The sequence below is a fragment of the Onychostoma macrolepis genome, chromosome 01, assembly GCF_012432095.1.
Source record: "Onychostoma macrolepis isolate SWU-2019 chromosome 01, ASM1243209v1, whole genome shotgun sequence".
NCBI classification, from domain to species: Eukaryota; Metazoa; Chordata; class Actinopteri; order Cypriniformes; family Cyprinidae; genus Onychostoma; species Onychostoma macrolepis.
This window is the reverse complement of record NC_081155.1, coordinates 32,317,442-32,340,205: the sequence shown is the minus strand read 5'-3', so window position 1 is coordinate 32,340,205 and position 22,764 is coordinate 32,317,442. Positions and strand designations below refer to the sequence as shown.

At 36.8% G+C, this 22,764-nt stretch overlaps 1 protein-coding gene across 7 annotated transcripts in view; it reads right to left on the bottom strand.

The window, feature by feature from the left end:
* Positions 1 to 14,905: 14,905 nt before the first annotated feature.
* The window catches only part of gria2a (glutamate receptor, ionotropic, AMPA 2a), a 45,414-nt gene continuing 37,555 nt past the window's right edge, over positions 14,906 to 22,764 (bottom strand). For 3 of the 7 annotated variants that reach the window (XM_058776249.1, XM_058776239.1, XM_058776210.1), the window contains 2 exons: positions 21,826 to 22,075; positions 19,980 to 20,116 (listed from right to left, as the gene is read on the bottom strand). In XM_058776249.1, the coding sequence (XP_058632232.1) occupies positions 21,830 to 22,075 (246 nt within the window). In that variant the 3' untranslated portion in view covers positions 19,980 to 20,116; positions 21,826 to 21,829. Of the gene's footprint in view, positions 20,117 to 21,825; positions 22,076 to 22,764 lie in introns of those variants that run through there. The other 4 variants (XM_058776258.1, XM_058776219.1, XM_058776231.1 and 1 more) reach the window with 4 other exon arrangements.

The following is a 22,764-nucleotide window of genomic DNA, read 5'->3' as shown; positions in this document are numbered from 1 at the left end:
AGCCATAATATTAATTAGATAGTATTACTAGCCTGATAATAATAATAATAATAATAATAATCGTCTTCCTTTCGTCAGTGGCATCAGCCACAGGCAATATCTCTGACTATCGACGAAACACAATACTATTGTCTATCGGCACAACCCTAACCAACATGATCCTCCTTTTGCCACCGTTCTGTTGAGGGCCGGCCAACAGCCTGCTCTGAGACAGCCACACTGAGTCAACACCAAAGCTGGCACTAGCCAGTCCTGTCCTAGGCTGGGCCATTACATGCAATGGTCAGGCAGCCTTGAGGTCCTGGACAGGGCCTTGACTGTTTTGGCACGTCAACTGCCTAGAGTTTCTGGCAGTGCTTCTAGCCCTATGGCAGTTCCGGCTGCTGCTGCAGCACAAGCATGTGTTGGTCCGCACTGACAACACTGTGGCTGTATCAGCCACCAAGAAGTTTACAATCACTTCACATGTCACAACTTGGGCAATCCCATATGGGTATTCTTCCATGGCAAGATTTCCCTCAGGGTAAACCTGTCTTCCCCTTGACAGACCTGCTCTGTCAGTCTTTGCTGACAGTAGTTCCATCCCTACTCCCAGGTAGGACCTGCCTCAAAGACCCATTCCATATGTAGCACTGCCCCCTTAGGTCAGTCCATATCATTATCTCCACGTCACCACCCTACGGGTAGGTCGAGGTCTCCGTAGCAGCATTTTCCCTCAGACCTAGGCACGCTTCCCCAACGTTTCCATCTAGCCTGGCTGTAAAAACAAAAAAAGATTTGAAGCAGTCTTTTTTCTGGAAGTTGAGATTCCTTCTGTTAAGAAATTTCTGTGGATGGAACAGCAGGCCTTCTCCAGCAGCAATGTATTCACCATCGGCCTCGGTACGTAGGCCAGTGAATTTGTGCTGGGGCTTTGGGAAGGTTATGACTTTTCATTGCTATTTGTCTTGACACACCATGGCTTGTCAACATCTGCAGCGCCACAAGTTGTAACGGCATTCAGCGGTTGTGGTGCTTTCCATAGGGACCCCTAATGTCGTCACGTCATAGCTCGTAGTGACTGACAGATACAACGCCATCTTATATACCCGTGTGTACGGGGAGTGGTTCGGCATGCAAAATCCACTTGCCACTTCTCATTGATCTTTTCTCTTAAACTCAGAGATGACAGGGGCTCCCAAGTAAGACCCCTGCGATGAACTGTGTATCTGATGCTTCTTCTCAGACATTAATCTCTTTTTAGCACAATAAGAAATTACTCTTTTACCACTAACAGATCAAGATATCAAACTCATTATTACTTTACAGAGGTAAAAACCTTTAGGATAAGAGTTTAGGATGTTTAAACTGAGTTTAAGTGTAAGCCACAACAAGTTCTGTCACTTTAAACCTGTTCTCCCTAGGTGAAAGCCTCTCTTGGAATGAATTTGTTCAGTGCCATAACTGCAGCAATAGCCATTGTTCTGATGGCTATAGCAATCGCACCACTGCCCCCTTACAATTACTACTATGATGATGACTGTACAATTTCTACCAAAGGTACCAAATGTGCAATATTTTGTTTTAATGTTTATTTTTAGCTGTTTTATTTATTGAAAACTTCACCCAATAATTAAGATTGTTGTCATTTACTTCCAAGTCATTAATCACTGAAAATCTTGACATAATCCTCAGTTTGTTCCTCACACAAAGCTGTTGGATGATTTGAAAAAATTTGGAATATAATGCACAAGTTGCATAAACATTTGCATTTATTCATTTAGCAGACACTTTTATCCAAAGCAACTTACAATTGAGGAATTCAACAAGCGATTCATCATGAAAAGGCAAAAAAGCACAGGAAGTGCTTGGAATACAAAGTTTCACGCATTATTCTGATTAGTACAAACTAGGCGGGGGGATTAAGGAAAGAGAAAGCAAAGGTTTTATTATTATTATTTTAGGATGAAGTCAAATGGTGAAGGAAGGGATGAGTTTTTAAGCGACCCCTGAAAATTGTCAGCAATTCAGAATTCTGAATGGGCGTGGGAAGATCATTCCACCAGCCAGGAACAGTGAACGAAAATGTTCTGGAAAGTGATTTTGTGCCTCTACTATGAGGCGTTGCTCACTTGTAGATCTCAGACTTCTGGAGGGGATGTAGATTCGTAAGAGTGAGTGGAAGTATGAGGGTGCTGAGCCTGTTCTGTTGATGGGTGATGTGAGCCCTTTTGGGCTTGTTGAAGACCAGTCGTGCCGCCACATTCTGAATCATTTGTAGAGGTTTGATTGTGCATGATGGAAGTTCAGCCAGAAGTGCATTGCAGTAGTCCAGCCTAGAAATGACAAGGGTCTGGACAAGAAGTTGTGAAGCATGTTCCATTAGGAAGGGTCTGATCTTTCTGATGTTGTGCAATGAAAACCTGCAAGATTGAGCAGTTTTTGCAGTGTGGTCTTTGAAAGTCAGCTGGTAATGAAATTACACCAAGATTTCTGACCGAACTTTATGGGATAATTGGCGATGAACCTAACTGGATGGTGAAATCATGCTGTAGATCTGGAGTGAAGACCAAAAGCTCAGTTTTTGCCAGGTTGAGCAGTAGGTGATGTTATTTCATCCATGCCGAGATGTCCACCAGGCAGCCTGATATCCGATATAGATTGGATATAGATTTTACAATGTATGAATTAAAGCAGGTGTTACACGGGGTGAAACATACATCGCCAGGAAAAGACGAAATATGTTATGAAATGATAAAACATCTTTCAGATGTATCTCTGAACATTATTTTGGAGTTTTTTAATAAGATATGGGAGTTGGGAAAACTCTCTATATCTTGGAAACACGGAGTGATAATTCCAATTGGAAAGCCCGGAAAGGATCATTCAAAAGCTTCAAATTACAGACCAATTTCTTTAACATCTAACTTATGCAAAGTAATGGAGAGAATGATAATTAGCCGATTAAATTATGTAATAGAAAAGAAAAATCTAATATGCTCATACCAGAGTGGATTTAGAAAAGGGCGTAATACAATGGATTCAATAGTATGTCTAGAATCTGAAATTAGAAAGGCAATGGTGAATAAAGAGGTGTTAGTAGGTGTGTTTTTGATGTGGAAAAGGCATATGATATGCTGTGGAAAGAGGGACTTTTAGTTAAATTGGACAAGATGGGAATAAAAGGAAAAATGTACAATTGGATTATGGATTTTTTGATTATAGGACCATACAAGTAAGGGTTGGAACAAGTTATTCTAGGACTTACTCAACAGATAATGGGACCCCACAAGGAAGTGTGTGTAGCCCGGTGTTATTTAATATAATGATAAATGACATATTTTCAATGATCGGACAAGGATTTGGTAAATCTCTATATGCGGATGATGGTTCCTCATGGAAAAGGGGAAGAAATGTAGTATATGTGGAAAGTAGTATGCAGAAAGTAGTTAATGAAGTGGAAAAATGAGTGAATAGGTGGAATTTTAGACTGTCAGTAGAAAAAACTAAAGTGATATGTTTCTCAAAAAAGAAGAAATCACCAAATATTAAACAAAAAATGTATGGTCAAATTTTAGAGCAGGTAACAGTAAAAAGGGTTCCTTGGAGTATGGATGGACTCAAAACTAACTTTCGCATCACATATTAAGAAAGTAATAAATAAATGTAAAAAGGGAATAAATATTTTAAGATGTTTGGCAGGGGTAGATTGGGGTGCAACCCGACAGGCATTGAAAAGAGTATATTGTGCAATGATTAGATCTATGATTGATTATGGCAGCATAGTATATAGTTCGGCATCAATATCTATGTTAAAGAAAGTAAGTGGTATTCAATCTCAAGCACTAAGAATAGGAAGTGGGGCGTTTAGAACATCGCCAGTCTCAGCGATGCAGGTGGAAATGGCGGAGTTGCCTTTAGACCTCCGGAGACTTAAGTTAAAGATGGCATACTGGTGTTCTGTTAGGGGGCATGTAGAAACCCATCCAGTCAAAGATGTATTACAAAAATGTTGGGAATATGAGTATGTAAATTATAGTAGTTTTGGATGGAATGCCGATGCAGATGCTAAGAAGATAGGAATTAATGATATAAAAATAAGCCCAACGGTAGCAATACCAATAATACCCCCTTGGCTGTTCCAAATGCCACTGGTAGATTTCCAGTTGCATTTTGAAATAAACAAAAAGGAAAGGTGTATGCCTAAAGAAATAGTAGTGGATCAATATTTGAAACAAAACTATTTCAATAGTATTCAAATATATACTGATGGGTCAAAAAAAAATCCAGATTCTGGGTATACAGCAGCAGCCATATTTATACCCTATTTTAAATATAGCACTGTTAAGAGGTTATCTAATGATGTATCTGTTTTCACAACAGAAATGATGGCAATTCTAATGGCTATGCAGTGGGTGGAAGAAATTAATCCTATAAGTGTAGTAGTTTGTTCAGACTCATACTCAATATTAAACAGTTTAAGTAGTAGTAAATCAGCAGCTAGACAGGATATACTCTATGAAATTTTACATAATTTATATAGAGTAAATCAAACAGGAGTAAGAGTAGAGTTTCTATGGATACCTGCCCATGTAGGTGTAGAAGGGAACGAGGAGGTGGCTAAGCTGGCTAAGTCAGCATTGAGAAAAGAAGAGATTGACATAGAAATTCCTTTAAGTAAAACGGAAGTAAAAGGTATTATTAAAACAGCAGTTGGAAGTATGTGGCAAAATGTATGGAATAAAGAGTCAAAAGGGAGACACCTATTTAGTATTCAACATAAAGTGGGGATGGAAAGAAAGTTATATGGAAACCGAAGAGAAGATACTGTTAAGCCCAATTTATACTTCTGCGTCTGACCTACGCTGTAGCCTCTACGCCGTAATCTGTGCGTCGTTTTTCATTTATACTTCTGCGTCGTCGTCCGCGTCGACGTGCAGTACACATGCGGACCGATAGTCCGCAGTGTCCACGGGCATGTTGCTTGTGAACCCGCGGTACCGCGGCAAAAGCCGAAGAAGAAGCGGCTCGTCGGAGAAGTATAGGCGTGATGGTGGCAAATAAATATCAAATCATTATTTAAAACTACAAAAAGGAGACAACAACGGAACAGGAGAAGATGGCATTCTTACAATCTCCACAAGGACGTGTACCATGGCAGATCAACATTTTTTGTCGCGGACAACTATATGCTGTGTAGTATAATAAATGATAAGACACTTGTTCTTTGCTTTGTTTTATTCTAAATAAGAAGGTGTAACATTAAACTATATTACAGTGCTCATAGACACACACAAAACTCAAGTGCATACGGAGGGAGGGGTTCTAGCAGACCAATCACAGCGCTTGCGGTCTGCGTAGAATTGACGCTCTGTTAGATTTTTGGAGAGGTGCACGTCAGGTACGGCGTAGGTTACGGCACAGGCCTGTGCGTCTCTGCGTAGGCTACGGCGTAGGTTCGACGCAGAAGTATAAATTGGGCTTTATAACCAGGATCCGTATAGCACACCCTAACCTTAATTATTCATTGCATATAATAGGAAAAAGTGAGTCAGATTGCTGTAATAAATGTGGAATAAAAGAAACAGTTGAACATGTGCTCTTACATTGTGAGGCATATAACCGTCAAAGAAAGCAGTTTGTTGAAAAACTAAGAGATATGGAAATCAGTGACATTTCAGTTAAGAATATATTTCAGAATGCACAGAAACAGTTAAGGGTGTGATTTTCTTCTTAAATATTTGAGAGATACTGATTTGATTAGAAGAATTTAGTTTGTTTGTTTTTGTTTTTTCCCCCTATTTATTTATTTATTTATTATTATTATTATTATTTAGAATATAATAGTTTGGTTCATCAAGGCCTCACACTCCATCCCAGTAGGTGGCGGAAATGCACCTTAAGCTGGTTTGCCAACTGCCATTAAACGCAAAAGAAGAAGAAGAAGAAGAAGAAGCACATGGCAGACAACAAAGACAGAGCCATGTGCTCAGACACATATAGAAACATGAAACAAAGACAACACAGACAAGACAGACAGGGCAGGATTCTGACAAGTTGGCTGGTCTTAGTTGGTTTAAGCTGGAAGTAGCTAGTTTTAGCTGTTTTTTTCAGCAGGTATATGTTATAAAGGAACGGACAGAGATGTGTAACGTTAGGGTTTTTTACCAAAATGTTGTCTGCAATACAATTGCGTGTGTAAATTAAGTCAAGTCGTTTGCCTGATTTGTGAGTATGTGTGGTGGTAAGGCATTTGAAATCAAATGAACCTAGGAGCAAATGGAAGTCTTCAGTGTAAGTCTTCTCCAGATGAATGTTAAAGTCACCAAAGACTTTAAGTGGACTGCCATCCTCGGGGAATGAGGACAGCAGCCCATCCTGCTCCTCTAAGAAGGAGCTCAGTTGACCAGGAGGGCAGTAAATTACTACAACATGGAGTTTTATAGGAGCTGTTACAGTAATAGCACAGCAAAGTCACAGGTCTTTACACTCATAGGTCTTCACACAAGAAGGCTGGGCACGAAGGCTGAATGCCTCTGCTTCTGCTGTTGCTTCCAAGTTAGCTCACAGATAACAAACACAGCCAATTGACTTTTGAGTTAAAACAGCTTTCACAATTAGCACACGGGTCATCCCGTGTCAACTCAACCAAAGGTCCCCGGCTCAAATTTTTGATTTTGCTAATATTTTCTCTGAAGAAAGATAAACATGTATAGTGATGAAAGCCAAAATATTAAATGTCATGGATGAATATTTACTGAGTTATCCACTATTTTGTAGAGGGAGGTCTCAGAGCCAAATTACAGGGGGTTAAAAATTACTTCAGAAAGATGGCAGCATCATTTTGTTTCTTTTACACAAAGTCAAAGAAAAGAAAAAAAAAATTGGTAGGTCTATTAGTAAAATCTGTTGACTTTAGCAATCTTTGTTGCATTTATGTTCCAGTGGTGACCATTCAAAAATGGGGAAAAGAGCACTTCAAGTTTTTTCTCCAAAGTTTGCATGCCTGTAACTCAAAAATCAAGATATCTTAATGCCCTTTTAGATATTCGGTTGTAACAAACTTCCCTTTTGGCATCTTCATTTTAAAGGCCCTATATGGTTCAGTTCCAGAAGAATTGGAATTTTAATTTGGCTCCAGGAGTAAATCATTAAATTGTACACTTTTTCAGTGCATGGTCAAAAACCAAATGTGGGTCACTTTGAAACAAATATGATACTTATTTTCTTTCCAAATATCTTCCAAATATCCCTGAAGCTGATTCAAATATAGAATCTTATAAATAGACTACAGAGAGCAAGGTAATGTGCCTCAACTTGACCATTTCAGTGCATTGTTAGCACTAGGTATGTTATATACATATTGGTTTAATAGAGGGAAACAAGATATAATTCTAATTTCAACATTATTTATTCTTCAGAGATTGTTTAAATTAGTATTGGTTGTATACAAAGTGACCAACATTTGGTTTTCAACCACTGAAAATGGGCAATATTTAACAATCTGAATATGGAGCTTCATCGAGGTCCCCATATCTCTGGGACTGAATGATGTAGGGCTTTAAAAATGAAGACTCCAAAAGAAAGGTTTAATAAGAACTATAATCTAAAATCATATTGAAATATCTTCAATACTTCTTGAGTTATAGACAGGCAAACTCTGGAAAAAGAATATATATGGCACTTAGACAGGTATGTTCAATGCAGTTGTTTTGGCAGAAGAAAACAAGATACATTTCTAGTTTAAACATGATTTGTTAAGACATTCCTCTTTAAAAGAAAAGAAGTGTGTCATATTTTTTCAAAGTGACCCACATTTGTTTTGTGTTTTTAAAAGTCGGTGCTGATAGCCTCTTGGGCAGCGTGCCAACATGTAACTCCGCTGCGCTTCGGTTGTCCTGAGTTCGAGTCCCGGCTCGTGGACCCTTCCCAAATCTGTCCCCTCTCTCTCTCTCTCCCACTTTGCTTCCTGTCTAGCTACTGTCCTATCGAAATGAAAGCATAAAAGTCTAAAATATCTAAAAGGGCATTAAGACATATTTAATGATTTTTGAGTTACAGGCCTGTACACTTTGGAGAGAAAAACTTGAAAAGTGCTCTTTCCCCATTTTTGAATGGTCACCACTGGAACATAATGCTTCAAAGATTGCTAAAGTCAACAGATTTTACTAATAGACCTACCTACTGTATCTCTGTGTAGAAGTAACAGTGATTCTGACATCTTTCTGAAGTGATTTTTAACCCCCTGTAATTTGGCTCTGAATCTCAGGTGAAAATTGACATTCTGACCCCCCTCTACAAAATATAGTGGATTACTCAGTAAATATTCATCCATGACATTTAATAATTTGGCTTTCATCACTATAGGCCTACATGTTTATCTTTAGCAAAATCAAAAATTTGAGTTGGGGACCTCTGGTTGAGTTGACATGGAATGACCCAAAAGCCTCTAGCAGGGCAACGGCTCAAATCAAAACTATAATGCATGACAGTTTGCACTTAAGTGCAGTAAACAAGCAATACAAATAACAAAAGCTTCTTCTTAGGCAATGGCTATTATTGTAATTACAAATAAGTGCAATCAAAATACAGATTAAAAATCTAAAATACAAGTATAAATCTAAACAACAGACAGAAATGAAGTATTAAAACACTGCCACCTCTGCTAATCACTTTTCTGCTGAACCAGTTTAATAAAGCTTTATGTTTTATTTATTTATTTATTTATTGAAGTGTGCAAGCTCAGGCTTTAACTATTCATTCAACTGCATTAAATCCGTCTTCAAAATACCTTCTTTTGCTTTTCAAGGAAAAATAAATTATAAAATGACAAGAGGGTGAGTAAATTACAACATAATTGTACATTTGTGAACTTTATATCCTGATTTTTGAGATATACCATTAGGATATACCCTTTTACCCATCAGAATATCTGTTTGCTGTTTAATATAATTTTTCAATATATATTTTTTATAAAGTCAATATAATATAATATTTTGTGGAACTGCTTTCATATATGGGCATGCTGAATGTGTTTTTTTAGGAATTTGGTTTTGGGATCATTGGAATATTGCTGGTGTTTTCCATCCTTCAGTTCATCATCTCCATCTGTATCTCAGCATTTGCCTGCAAAGCCACCTGCAACACTGAGTCTACAGTGATCAACGGGCACTAAACCAGGTAAACGACTTAGTAATGATGTAATTTCTATAACCAGACTGCCAGTCAGTTTTATCCCAAAACCATTTATTTTAATCTCGATAAGACAATTCTGCTGGTTTTATACTTTTGTGTAGGCTATTAATCATTTTAGTCTCTTGTGTACCAACATATCTTGTCTGGTACTTCCCAGAGATACTGAGTCACACTGAGGAGATCCTATAGGAACCTTGTCTCTCATTAGCAATTGCTTCAGCGGCCTCGTTTCGCTTCGACGGCTTTCAGCCTCACCCTGATTTATACTACGACGTTAATAAATCTTTAATACATTAGCTCATCCATGAATATATTTTGTGCCTGAGTCCCGTCGGATTGCATCAGCTGTGGGGATGATGACAACAACTCCCATGATTCCACACTCAGTCACGCCGTCATCAAACTACGCCTTTGTTTTGAATAGGTGCCCTAGCAGCGAAGACTTACATAATTTGCCTTTAAGTGATGCACTAATTATTTCAAATGGAAGTAAACTGTAAATCTCTAGAAACCACTGGTCAATTGATGGTGGTTTGTTTTTAATCCAATTAAGTAAGATATATCTTTGGGCAATAAAAACAACTTCTGAGCAAGAGTTAAGTCCCCCGGTGCAAGTGTCTAGTTACTGTGTACATATAACATATAACCAAATATTTTCTCTAATCTTCTTTGGACCTGGCTCCAGAATCGTGAGATTAAAGGGATAGTTCACCCAAAAATGAAAATTATGTCATTAATAAATGTGGTTCCAAACCTGTAAGACCTTCATTCATCTTCAGAACACAAATTAAGATATTTTTGATGCATTCCGAGAGCTCTCTGACCCTCCCATAGACAGCAAGGATCCTAACACAATCAAGGTCCAGAAACATAGTAATGACATCGTTAAAATAATCCGGTCACATCAGTGGTTCAACCGTAATTTTACAAAGCTACAAGAATACTTTTTGTGCACAAAGAAAACAAAAATAACAACTTTATTCAACTTTATTCCAGAGGCATCGCCTCGTCTTGGGCGTGGTATAGCGGTGTGTCTATTGCAGAGATCTGTGTGGCGGCCGACTGGGCCTCGCCGTTCACATTTGCTAAGTTTTATAATCTGGACGTAATTTAATTTTATAACCTGGATGTTAATTAAAGAAATAGGACAGTATGCTGAACACTCATCTGGAGGTTTTTTTTTTCTTTTTTTGAGAATAAGATGTACATTTGCCTGGTAAACGTCTTGACAGCAGTCTCCTCAGTTTGTTTCCAGATTCATACATTCTGCAATTAGCAAAAAATAAAGAGGATTTAGCTTTTTGTGTAAAGTTGGTCAAGAGAAGATTTTGTCATTAATATTTCTTTATACAAACGCTTATTAGATGTATCTTAAATCTAGATTCCAAACCAGCAAGCCTATATTCAAGTTCTAGTTACTTCTTTATAGTCTTCTTCTTTAATGATGAAGCATATGAGATGATAGCACCTCTTAAAAATGCTTTCCCCGTCTCCCATAAAATTAAAAGGCAGACATCGCCTGAATCACTGGTTTCTAGGAAAAAATTCCATTGCCCTTTCAAGTAATTGAGGAATTTTGGATTATTAAGCAGAGAGCAGACTTTACATGAGGGATCCCTAAAGGGGGGTTAAAATTTTACAGTTAAGGGTGCGTAATCTGAAATATCACATGATATAATTCTATCCAAGGCTAATTTAGATCCTAATTTAAATCTATCCTTGAAAAAGACTTATGTGGAGCTGAGTAGAAAGTAAAATGTTTGTCTTTGGGGTGTAAAAGTCTCCACATATTGAGGAGGTTAAGATCATTACATAGATCTCTTAATGCCCTAGACTTTCTGGTGTCAGTAGCTGGCAGTGGTGGTTTACGGTCAAGGTCAGCATCAATGACACAATTGTAGTTGCCACCCAAGACAGTAAATGGGCTGGAACAGAATGCCAAATCCCTTAATAAGGAAGCAAAAAATATATTTAGAAAAGAATGGGGGGCATACACAGAGCCTAATGTGACCATTTCTCCATAGAGGTGGCCCAAAATAATCACATATATGTCCTCTTTATCTTTGATCATTCTTTCTAGCTTAAACGGGAAATGTTTGTGAACTAATATGGCAACACCTCTACTTTTTTATTTAAGAGAAGAAAAATATTTGACCTAGCCAATCTCGCTGTAATTTGGCATGCTCAGTGTTGTTTAAATGAGTTTCTTGTAAAAAGGCAACTTGGACTTTTTCTTTTTTCAGCCAGGACAGTACCTTTTTGTGTTTAATCGCATGGTTCATCCACCTTTACCTTAAGAGTCAGCATTTTGACTTATAAAATAATAGCACAATAGTAAAGATGCTGCTGTTAAAACACCATAAAAGAAGTCTAACTAGAACTGATGGGCTGCACACTTTACTGACATTTTCAATGTGATGGTGAGAAAAAGGTTTATTATTACTGCTGATTGTACAAATAACTACAGTATTTACATGCTCTTTTGATATGATATGTGGTTGTGTTTAAAGCTGCACAGAAAAATTGAATGAATCATTTACCAATTACAATTTTAAATAATTTATTTACCCTCATGTCATCCCAAACCCCAATAAGATTATTTTTGAATGGGAATTAAGGTAGGATAGGCAGTTTCTGTGCTATAGTGTCACCAAGCCGAACTACAAATAAAGCACGTTTTCAAAGTCTTTGCCAACACCTCTAAAAAACAAGTAAAAGTAGGCTACTTTCAATAAAAGGGCCAACATATTAGGAATACTTTTAATTTTAAGTTTAGCTTACCTGTTGAGAAGAAACTCTGCAAGTTTGTCTTATTGTTTGAAATTCCTTCAAATTCTTCCATCTTGTAAAAACACTGCCCTTGCTGTAGGCCACCCAGCAAGTCTTTGAATTTTGCTTGCACTTCTGAAATGGAATTGAATTTCTTTTTTTTTTTGTTAACAACTTTTTATTCAATTTTTTTTTATTCAACATATCTCAGTACCCAACAAATATAACAGGTCCTCTGAGAGCTGAGACCAAAAAGGTGAGAGAGAGGGCACTCCCAGAAAAAAACTATGCGAAAACGTGCTTAAAGATCCTTGCGAACAGAGATTACACTTAGGAGAAGATGACAGATTCATATTCAGAGAAAGAAAAAAAAAGCTTGAGAGTATGATTCCTTTGGTCCAGATCTATCTAGGATATGCAACATTACAGAATTCGTATCTGCACCCCGTACAATTTCAAAATCCGAAAATTTCAAGAGATAGGTTAACAAAACAGAGAAAAAGTAGGGTCAGGAGTATAAGGGGCATAAACTGAAAGAAATACAATATTCCTATTCTCTACTATTGTTTTTATATGTGTTATTCTACCGTCTGTATCACATATTTAAAGTCTTCTGCACCAATATTAGGACACCCTTGGTTTTAGTATCCGAAGATCGAAGAAGAGTAAGATACCACTTCATAAAACGTATTATTACACCTGCGTATATCCTCCTCTTTCAAATGGGATTCTTGAACTAACACTATATCAATCTTTTTTCTTCACAAAAAATCCAGAAAACCTGTACGTTTGTGAGGGCCATTAATATTACAACTCAGAATATTGGAATTGAATTTCTTTTTCCACACCAGCTAAACACTCTCTGGCTCAGCCTGCTACCGTAGCCACGCCCCAAACTCACGCTATTGGCTGCACAGAATTATTCAAATACATAGGTCCATAGGTGTCAGGCCTCTGTCCTGTGTGTCATGTGTTCCCGCCTCTTGTTTCCATATTTGGTCATGTTCCTGTTCTTGTTAAGTTTGATTGTCTATGATTTCGTCCAGCTGTGTTTAATCATTATCTGTTATTGTCATGTGTATTTAGTTCCTGCCTGTTTAGTTAGATGACCTCTGGTCTACTCGTTACTCCCCGGGTGTTCCTGTGTGTCCCAGCCCAGCCCAGCCCAGCCCAGCCTTGCCTTTCCTTGTCTGTTTTGGATTTATTAAAGACTGTATTTTGAGTTCATCCTTGTCTCCTCGTTCCTCCCTGCTGTGTGCACCGTGACAACAGGCAGGTATACAATGACTGGACGAAAATTTGATGGTCCTGAGTTGACTTTCACAGAAGATATGTTTATATATTTTATATTTAGAGCTCTTATAATTATTGATCAGGATGTGAAGAGACTTTCAACCAGAATAACAAAAAATGTTTCTGGAAAGAATTGCCTTCCCTACCCCACAATAAAGCTTTGCTTGCCTGTTACCAGCTTTATCTAAGCATAATCACCACCACTAGAGGGCTCTCAACAGTCGCATTCTCAGACATGATTCACTGACTTCTGCAAACTACCACATACATTTGCACATTAGCAGCATAGACCCTGATAATCCTAGATTCAGATTCATCATTTTGAGCTTGTCCACAGCCTTTCTCTAACATTGATGGTGCTTGCAATGCAGCACTAAAGCTCACATTTGGGATTGGGGATACACCAATTGCACAAATCAGGGCCACTTTTTAGAAAATGTATGGTGGCCAGGCAGGGGCTAGTGAATGAAATGACATGGTAATAGAAATCCATTCCTGCTTTATTTCAGAATTTGACATTTTCAGTGTGATTTTTAGTTGTTGTTGTTCACTTGTCATCCCAAAAATAATCTGTATCAGTCTTGTCTTTCCAGCTCTGTCTCTTAAAAAGTCACCCAGAAATGGTCATTGTTTATTTTGGTTAATCTTCAAAACAAAAAAATACAGTACGTTTAATGAAGGTTTCTGTCCTATTCTGCCTCTACTGAAAGTCAGGCAACATGACGAGTGAAGAGAGATGATCACTTGAACAGATTTAATTTAAGCTTTTATTTACAATGATCAACACAAATTTGTGTTTCAGTGATAAACCACCAAAGTCATGTTTGAAACGACATGAGGTTGAGTAAATGATGACAGAATTTTCATTTCTAGGTGAACTATCCCCAAGGCGCTGTAAACATTTAAAAAAAATATCACGCATAATGACGATATCACTGAAATATTTGTCCTGAGAAATCAGTACAAGGAATCGAAGGGGTGGCCCATGCTTATCAGAAATCACATTTTGTGCATTCAAGTTTCCTGAAGAGTTGTTAATGTGGGTAATGGGTGCAAACACCACTCCATGTTTTAAAATAAAATTATTTTACAATTAATTATTATTATTATTATTAAATATTTGTAATCTTCATTTTAAGTGGTCAGACTACAAACACAAATCACAACTAATCATCTATCAGCTTCTACCATAAGAATGAACAGAAGCTGTTAGTGGCCTAACATGAAAATATTGATTATTTGATGGGCCAAGGGAATGTATATTGTATCCCAGTGCAGCTATTACAGTTAAAAATGTAGGCTATTATTTATTAAGCATTTGGATGTTGTATGGGCACTGAATAAGAGCTAAAGCACTTTCTCAGCTCAATAGGCCTCTAATCGACTAACTTGAAGGGGAATTTCAAATCACTCAGTACCGACACCTCACTGCACAGGCCAATCTTTCCTTTTTATGTGAACTGAAAAAAAAATTGTTATGCATGTTAAGATGAGACAGAAAATGAAGGATTTGACAACTTTTCTCGATTTTACTTTTTAATTTGTATTCAATGCAACTTACAAATGACTGATATAGGCCTACAACAAAATTGGTTCATCTTATGGAGAAAATAACAAGCAATACAATACTGTACAATTGTTCAGAAAGCTACATTTAAGTACAAATTGGGACAGAAGCGAGACACAGTATAAGACAACAGAAAGAGACTACATTTTGAACTTAATTTAGTAAAATGCATCGCTTTTTGTACTGCATTAACAATTATAAGCCAGGAGCTCACAAAAAGTTGCTGTTTTCCAAAGATAGAAAATCAGATGTGATTAGTCAGTATTGATTTTGTGCCTCTTTGTGTTTGTGCCATCACACACAACTGACTCACTGACCGCAGATTTCTGAAGGGAACATAAATTTGCTTAGGCTGCATATCCAGTGACTGTTCTGTATACAAGCATCAGTGCCTTGAACATGGATGGATCAACTGGAAGTCAGGGGAGTGAGAGTGTGAGACATTAGTTATGTTTATTTTCACTACTTTTTGTCAATCCTAATGAATCCAATTTGATTTCAGATTCAGATCATTCACTTTATATGTACCCTAGACTTTGCATTGCAATTTACATATTTGTTTGCATGTGCACAACATGTATTTTGAACAAAACTGACCAGTTTGTAAGATGTTAATAAACATATGGATATTTGAAAGATGTAAAACGTATGGTAATGTACACATCACACAACTGTGTATTTGCACATAAGTATTTTTGAATCAATTTGAGAAAATAGTCGGATTAAGTTCGGATCGTTTCAGGTCTATACACCACCCCTTCCAACCTAATAGAAATTTCATTTGGACTAAGTCTACTTGAACGCTATTCAGTCAGATTGAGCCATTAATCAGATTATTTGTTTGCATGTAAACTTCGCTAGTAAAAGGTGCAACACGCTTTCTTGGGTTTGTTGGAGACCACAGAAACAGAAAAAAAGAAAGTGCATGTTTTGGTAGCTAACATTAGACTAAAAATAGTTTCTGGGGCCTGTCCTGCATTGTATGCTGAGGGGAGCAGGGACCCTTGTGTGTTAAGGAACGTGCCTTATGTGCAAAATGGCCCAGGGGTGTTCAGCTCATACTCTATGTACAAATAGCTCAGCTTCCTTTGGAACTCTCAGAATTTAAGACTTTGAAAGCCCTTGATAGTCTGATGCCCCAAGGCACTGGCCCGATCCATAATCCTGGATGGTGTTACTGTTGATGAGCCTAGCTAAACTGTGATGTTGTGATGAATTGCCAAGCTGGCTGGGAAAATGAGGAGCTCTGTCTTGGCTAGGCTGAGCTGGAGGTGGTGTTCTTTCATTCAGGCCAAGATCTGTGAATTCCCTGTGGGATTGTAAAGCTGGATTGAAAAGTAGAGCTGTGTGTCAGTGCTGCATACACAGAAAAATCAATGTTTTGTATATTGAGAAGAAGTCTGAGTCCAGCACTAAACCCAGAGGTACCCCATTAACCCTCTAGTGTTATTTATTTCAATCAATTGAATGCACTATATTTTAGTTTGATGTTTTTTTTTTTTTTTAATGTAATATTGTGTATGTTTAGGGGACTTTTATTTCTGCTACATTATATTTCTGGAACAGTTATGATCCATTTATTCCATGGTAACCACTTTTTGTGCATAGACCTCAAAATAAAATTTCCAACTTAAACTGTGGTAAATCTTGAATGCTTTGGAGCGCACACTTAAGTTTAGTATCTTTTTAAAGAATACACTTGGCAGATTAAGTGGGGGGAAAAAACTTAAAAAGTGAAACTAAAAAGGGTTATAGACGTTTGAGTTTATTATTATGAAAAGTGCACAAAAATATCATTTTAAAATGTTATATGAAATATATATTTTCCAAAACATGTTTTACTCTAAAACTGCAAGAAAATAAAAGAAATCTAAAGAAGTTGTGTTCCAAATGTTTGGTTGATATCTCCAAAAATTAGCTATCAGTAAGATTTTGTTTGGGTGCAGTACCAAATGTTTGATGAAATTCGCTTCCCATTCATTTCCAGAGCAGTAATTTCTGACCGTGAACAATACAAGTTTGACTATTTTTTTTCTGGGCCATATAAGCTTTTCGAATCATATCAATGTTTTTTTTTTTTTTTTGGTGTTCACATAGTAATTTTTTACTAGAGTGTTAAATACTCTCTCTACTTATAAATGCTTAACAACAAATAAAAACAAAAACAGTGCAATGAAAGCATGTTAAAAAGTGCAATCATTAACAACCATGATTACAAACTGACCTGAATGTGCTACGTTAATTGATTTAACGCTGAGCGTTAATTGGCTGCAAGAGACACAACTATGTTTGGCTACAGGAGAATACTGATTTCTTATTGGCTGATAAAGCTAATAAGGAACTAGACACAGCAAGAGGAAACTCAACTGCTGAGCTGCAGATGCTATGTCAGTCTGTTTGCCTGGGAGCCTTGCCTAAAAAGAGACTAAAAAGAGACTGTGTGTGTTTATCTATGTCCCAGAACAATAACATGGTATCAACTGAACATCAGGCAGTTGGCACTGGTCTTTTACTAAGAAATCAATAAGAAAGCACGCACACACACATTTTGGCAATTTTCCTCACCCCAAAAGATTACCAGGCAATCAGAAACACTTGGTTAAAATACCGTAGCTTGTTTATGAGAACATGGAAGCACAACACTAATGTGTCCCCAGTACATACTGAACAGGGCCACATCTGTTCCTGTGTTACCGAGTTGCTCAAAGCACATTAGCTTGAACAAATCAACAAACTCTTTTCATTGGCTCACAGCTCTGTCAGTGCACAACTCACTATTGGTAAAAGGCAGAAAGAGCAGTGAAAGAAAGACAACTGTTATTTGTATATTCACTCTACACTGAGGTAATGATCTGGTGAATTGAGAAGACTAATAATTTCTTACCGACCATGAAAATGTATTTTAAATTACTTTACATTTATTTTGTATTTTACATTATTTTTACATTTTTATTCAAAATACATTTTGTCCTAATGGAATTATTTTGCTTTTTATTACATCAGTCCAGGTCATTGAGTTGCAGCAGTTGTTGCATTTCTATGAAACTGCACCTGTCACAAAAACATGATTTTGTTGCTCACAGTTTGGTTTTGGTAGCTTAATGTGAGGAATATTCCACATGTGTTGCCACATGTTCTGTAAGAAAAGAAAAAAGGAAAAAAAATAGGCATCCTAGATAAGCTGTTTCAACATTTTCATCTTCTGTGTGTTAATTTTGGACCCAAGAGTGAACATCTGACATGCTTGTCAACCCCCTCCTGCGGCACTTTTCTCCTTCTCATGAAACAGAGGAAAACAGAATATCAGAGGATTCTCAGTCTCTGTTTATTCCAAAAGATTCCAAAAAATAAAGCAATCGGTCCACATTCCATTTAGAAAAACGTCCTCCATTTCGTCCCATGGCAGACTCTCCAACTGAAATGATGCTAGTGATGACAAGTCCATTTGTGTGTCTGTATGTGAGAGACAGCTTGGTACGATGATCATAGGTTCCCAAACGTGCTCCCAAATGCACAATATGAGCAATCCTCTTGTGTGTGTGTCGGTGTATCATCCAAGATTTTAAGTTATACGTATGAATGGTTTCTATTTACATGTACAGTACATATACATATAAAACTAATGAACAAGATTTCAGTTACACAGCATGGCATAGAAAAGGGTGATCGGCTTATACTTTATCAATATAACTATCTGTAATAATCATCTCCATCTCTTAGTCTCAAGGTCATAACTGGACTACATAAATTAAAGTTCTAGTTAACTAATATTAGTGATATACTTAATCATCGCTTTTATAAAACAAACATAACTAAAGGTTGTCATGCTTTTCACAGTTAAAACTGCATATCGTAGTGCACCTTATTAAAAGTACAATGCATCTGATATGAAAAACAAAACAAAACAAAAAAAGCCAAAGATGACATAAATAACAAACCCCTGATTATAGGGTGCTAATTTGCAGTCTTCACATTTCCCCATACAGCGACAAAATTAATAAATGCATCTGGAATGCCTTGACATATTTTGGCACACATCAATATTTGGCATTTTGGGGTTCATATATTAATATACAGATCCAGCTTAATCAATATAACACTTTCAGTATACCATCTAAATTGTGAAATGCAGAAGTTATAGTATTCTTTATTTTTTAATCAAAAGACTTATAGAATTATAAAACTACTGCTTGCATTGCCCATAGGCAAGAAAAAATGGATCTGAACACACTGATCCAAAAAAGTAACATCACAACAAATCAAACCAGTGAGGAAGAGAAACAAAACTACTCAAATAATTTCATTTTTTTTCTTTTAAGTCAAGCATTTGCATGGTAACATTAACATCAAATGAACAAAAGTGTAATTATATACATAATTTATTATACATATCTCATATAATAAGAAATGATTCCAGTCAAACGTTTCTTTTTAAATATATATCATGTAGATAGAATAAACAAAATCACATTTGATGCAGATGTTTCGTGTGCTTGAGTTCTTGAGAATCAGAGATTCCAAAAACACGTTGCTATGGAAACAGGTGTGGAGATTTTCCCATAGGAATTATTTTCAATGTGTAACGTTGTTCCTCAGTGCAGCATTGCAATGTCATCACTTACAATGTGAAAAACGTCTATGAAAACCGAAGTGGGGCAAGTGTGTGAATATATGAGCGAAATGAGGTCATATTATATGTGCGTATTCAAGTGTGTGACAAAATGAGAACTTGGAAATGCAGTTATGTAAAACATACACAACAAGAAACTATAGGACTGTGGCTACACAAGGTTTGTTAAGTTATCTGCATATGTACACACAGCAATGTGTATACTTTTTTGTGTCTGTCAGCTTGTTTTTTTGCAAATGTTGGTTGTATACATCACTGCTGGTCAAAATATGATTGCACTGAACAGTAAACATAAGTGAAAGTGTGTCTATGCATGTATGGTTTTGACATCCTCTGTGTAGATGTCGTGATTCACTGTATATGGAGTAATTAACTATTATTATGTATATATATGTATATATATATTTCTTTGTGTGTAAGAATATGTACATGTGTGTGCATATGTATGAAAGTGGAGGTACAGCATGCTTGCACCAAATGTGTGTGTGTGTGTGTGTGTGTGTGTGTGTGTAAGGCACTCAGGACAGCTCGCTCACACTCAGAGGCATTGCCATGCCAGGTCTCAGGTACGGCACAGCATGGACGGCTTTAGAGAAGTCTGGAGTCAGCACTCGCCCGTTCTCCCCTGTACTGCCCGTTATAGACAACCTGGCCTTACTGCGCATAGCATCTGTGAACGTCATCTGTTTCCAAACACACACCCACACAAACAGAATATATAAATACACAGCGATTCACACACAAGGAGACAGAAAGAGAAAAAAATGAACATTCATTAAAGTTATACAGTGCATGTTAAGTGTAATACAAATTTATTTTATATATACTGTATAACATCTATATAAACTGTAGATGTTTATGAAGAGCAGATGGGGTGGAGAATGACTGACAGCTAATGGGTCTCGCATTAAGATGGCGGAGCTTTATATCAAAAGCAAGCGGTGCAGCCAATCCACAAACAACCACAAACGTCAATGATGATAAACAAACGGAAAATGAAGTCACGTCAGCTAAAATAAATTCATTTCTCTATGAACCATCCATCTTTTATATTTATCCATACATTTTACTCTCCCTTTGTTTATCTTTTGTCTACCTAATTTCTTTAATCTTCAATCTTGATCACATAAATTGTGTGTGTAGGCACAGTTTACCAAAACTGTGCTGTCAAACAACTGCTTGTGTGATATTGTTTTTTTTTTTTAAAGAGGTCATATCATGAAAAAAAACATTTAATTCTGTAGACCGTAAGATTTTTTCTTTTTTAAAAAAGGATGCAATAAATTATTCAGAAGCGACAAGAAGAAAATGTATAATGTTACAAAATATTTCTATTTCAAATAAATGCTGTTTTGAACGTTCTATTCATCAAAGAATCCTGAAAAAATGCACTATGGTTTACACAAAAATATTAAGCAGCTCAATTGTTTTCAACTTAGATAATAATAAGAAATGTTTCTTGAGTAGTAAATCAGCACAAATCATATTAGTATGATTTCTAAAAGATCATGTGACACTGAAGACTGGGGTAATGGCTGCTGAAAATTCAGGAATAAACTGCACTTAAAAAAAAATATTCAAATAAAATAATTGTAATAATATTTCACAATATTACTGTTTTTACTGTATATAAATAAAACCTTACAGACCACAAACTTTTGAATAGTGTAGTTTGATATACTATGTTAAAAAAAGAACATCTACTGAAAGTAAGATGCAAAAATCCTTTCAGAAATAGTTAGTCGTGAACTAAATATATGTGTATTTAAACCATGACTGCCATGATTACGTGTGCTCAGAAACTTGATCTGCCATTTGCAGCGAAATAATAAAGAGGAGGAAGCAGAATGATGTTATTATTCCAGTAAACTGATGATACTTCCAAAGAATGACTGAAGTTTATTTTTAAAGGTCCAACTTTAACAGTTAAAGTAGCAAATTCCATAGTTGATTGTTTTGTAAACCCAGTGCAATACAGACTTTGCAAAGAGGCTGTTATAAAGGATGGGCAAACTATATCTGACCCGATTTTTGTTTTTCACAAAATACCATCTTAAATCATTAACAATAAGACAAGAAACATTATTTAATTAAATATGGTCCATTTAGATTTCATGTTGGGGAAAAAAGGGCCCATTTAATTCTCAGGGAGTCAGAAAGAGAATGAAAAAATATGAAAAACTTAATTACAGCCTAAAATTAAATCTTACTCGTGGACCTCAGGAAAAAAAAAAATTATGATATGACCTCTTTACATATTTGACAACTGCGTATAAGCATGATGCCTGGAGAGTCGTGCAGTGGCGATGAAGCATTTGGCATACGATAAAAAAATGACAAAAACAAAAAAATTGTGAACAAACGACAAAAATAAAGCCTCTGCCGTTCCTACCCCACTAGATCTTAACACTCTCCAGCCCATAAACGTTGTACCCTTCCTTATAAGTAGCAAAATTCTGAGAATTCTGCGAGGAAGAGGAGGGATTTAGAGCCTGAGTCTTGGCAACCTTCATGCGTTTGGCCTCCGCGCGAGACTTGTAGCAGAACTCCACCAGAGCGACCAGCATGGCCAACCCGAGGCCGCCCACCAGGATGTAGAAGACGCCCGCAACATTACTCAGGCTGAGGGCACTAGTCTTCTCCTGCAAGGAGTTGAAGATCAAAGGTCAAAGATAAGGGAGAGAAAAGATGACATTATGCCAATACTACTGATTATCACTATATATATATATATATATATATATATGACAGATTACGACTATAAAAACAGTACAGTATTAAGTGTGTATATGAGAGTGTCTAACAGTACATCACACAGAATACATAGACGGCTACAAAGTACAACAGGACAATGCGGTGCAGTGTGTGCACATAAAGAAGGAAAAAAAGACGCCACCTACAGAATTGCAATTAAAGACAGCTGAAGTAAAAGGCAAATATACAAACAACATTTACAGCATTGGTGAGGGAGAAGGAGAGACCGCATGGGAAAGAGAAAGAGAGATAGGAGGGAGAAAGAGAGTGTAAGAAAGATAAAAAATAAAAAGGAACAGGACAAGTTGTCAATAAAGCACATAGAAATACAAAGGAGCACAAGGAAATTCTGGGCCTATACAGGTATGAGTATGCGTGGTTGTGCGTGAATGTGAATCAAGTACGCGCTTAAGTGTGTATAAAATATGTCTTAGCTATGTGTCACTCGCATGCATTACTGTGTTTATATTACATCCCTGTTTGTATAGGCATCATTGATTGTATACATAGGTCAGGCTCTGATTCATGCGGTGGTAAATCTGTGTAGGGGACTTGCTTTGATACACACACACATCAC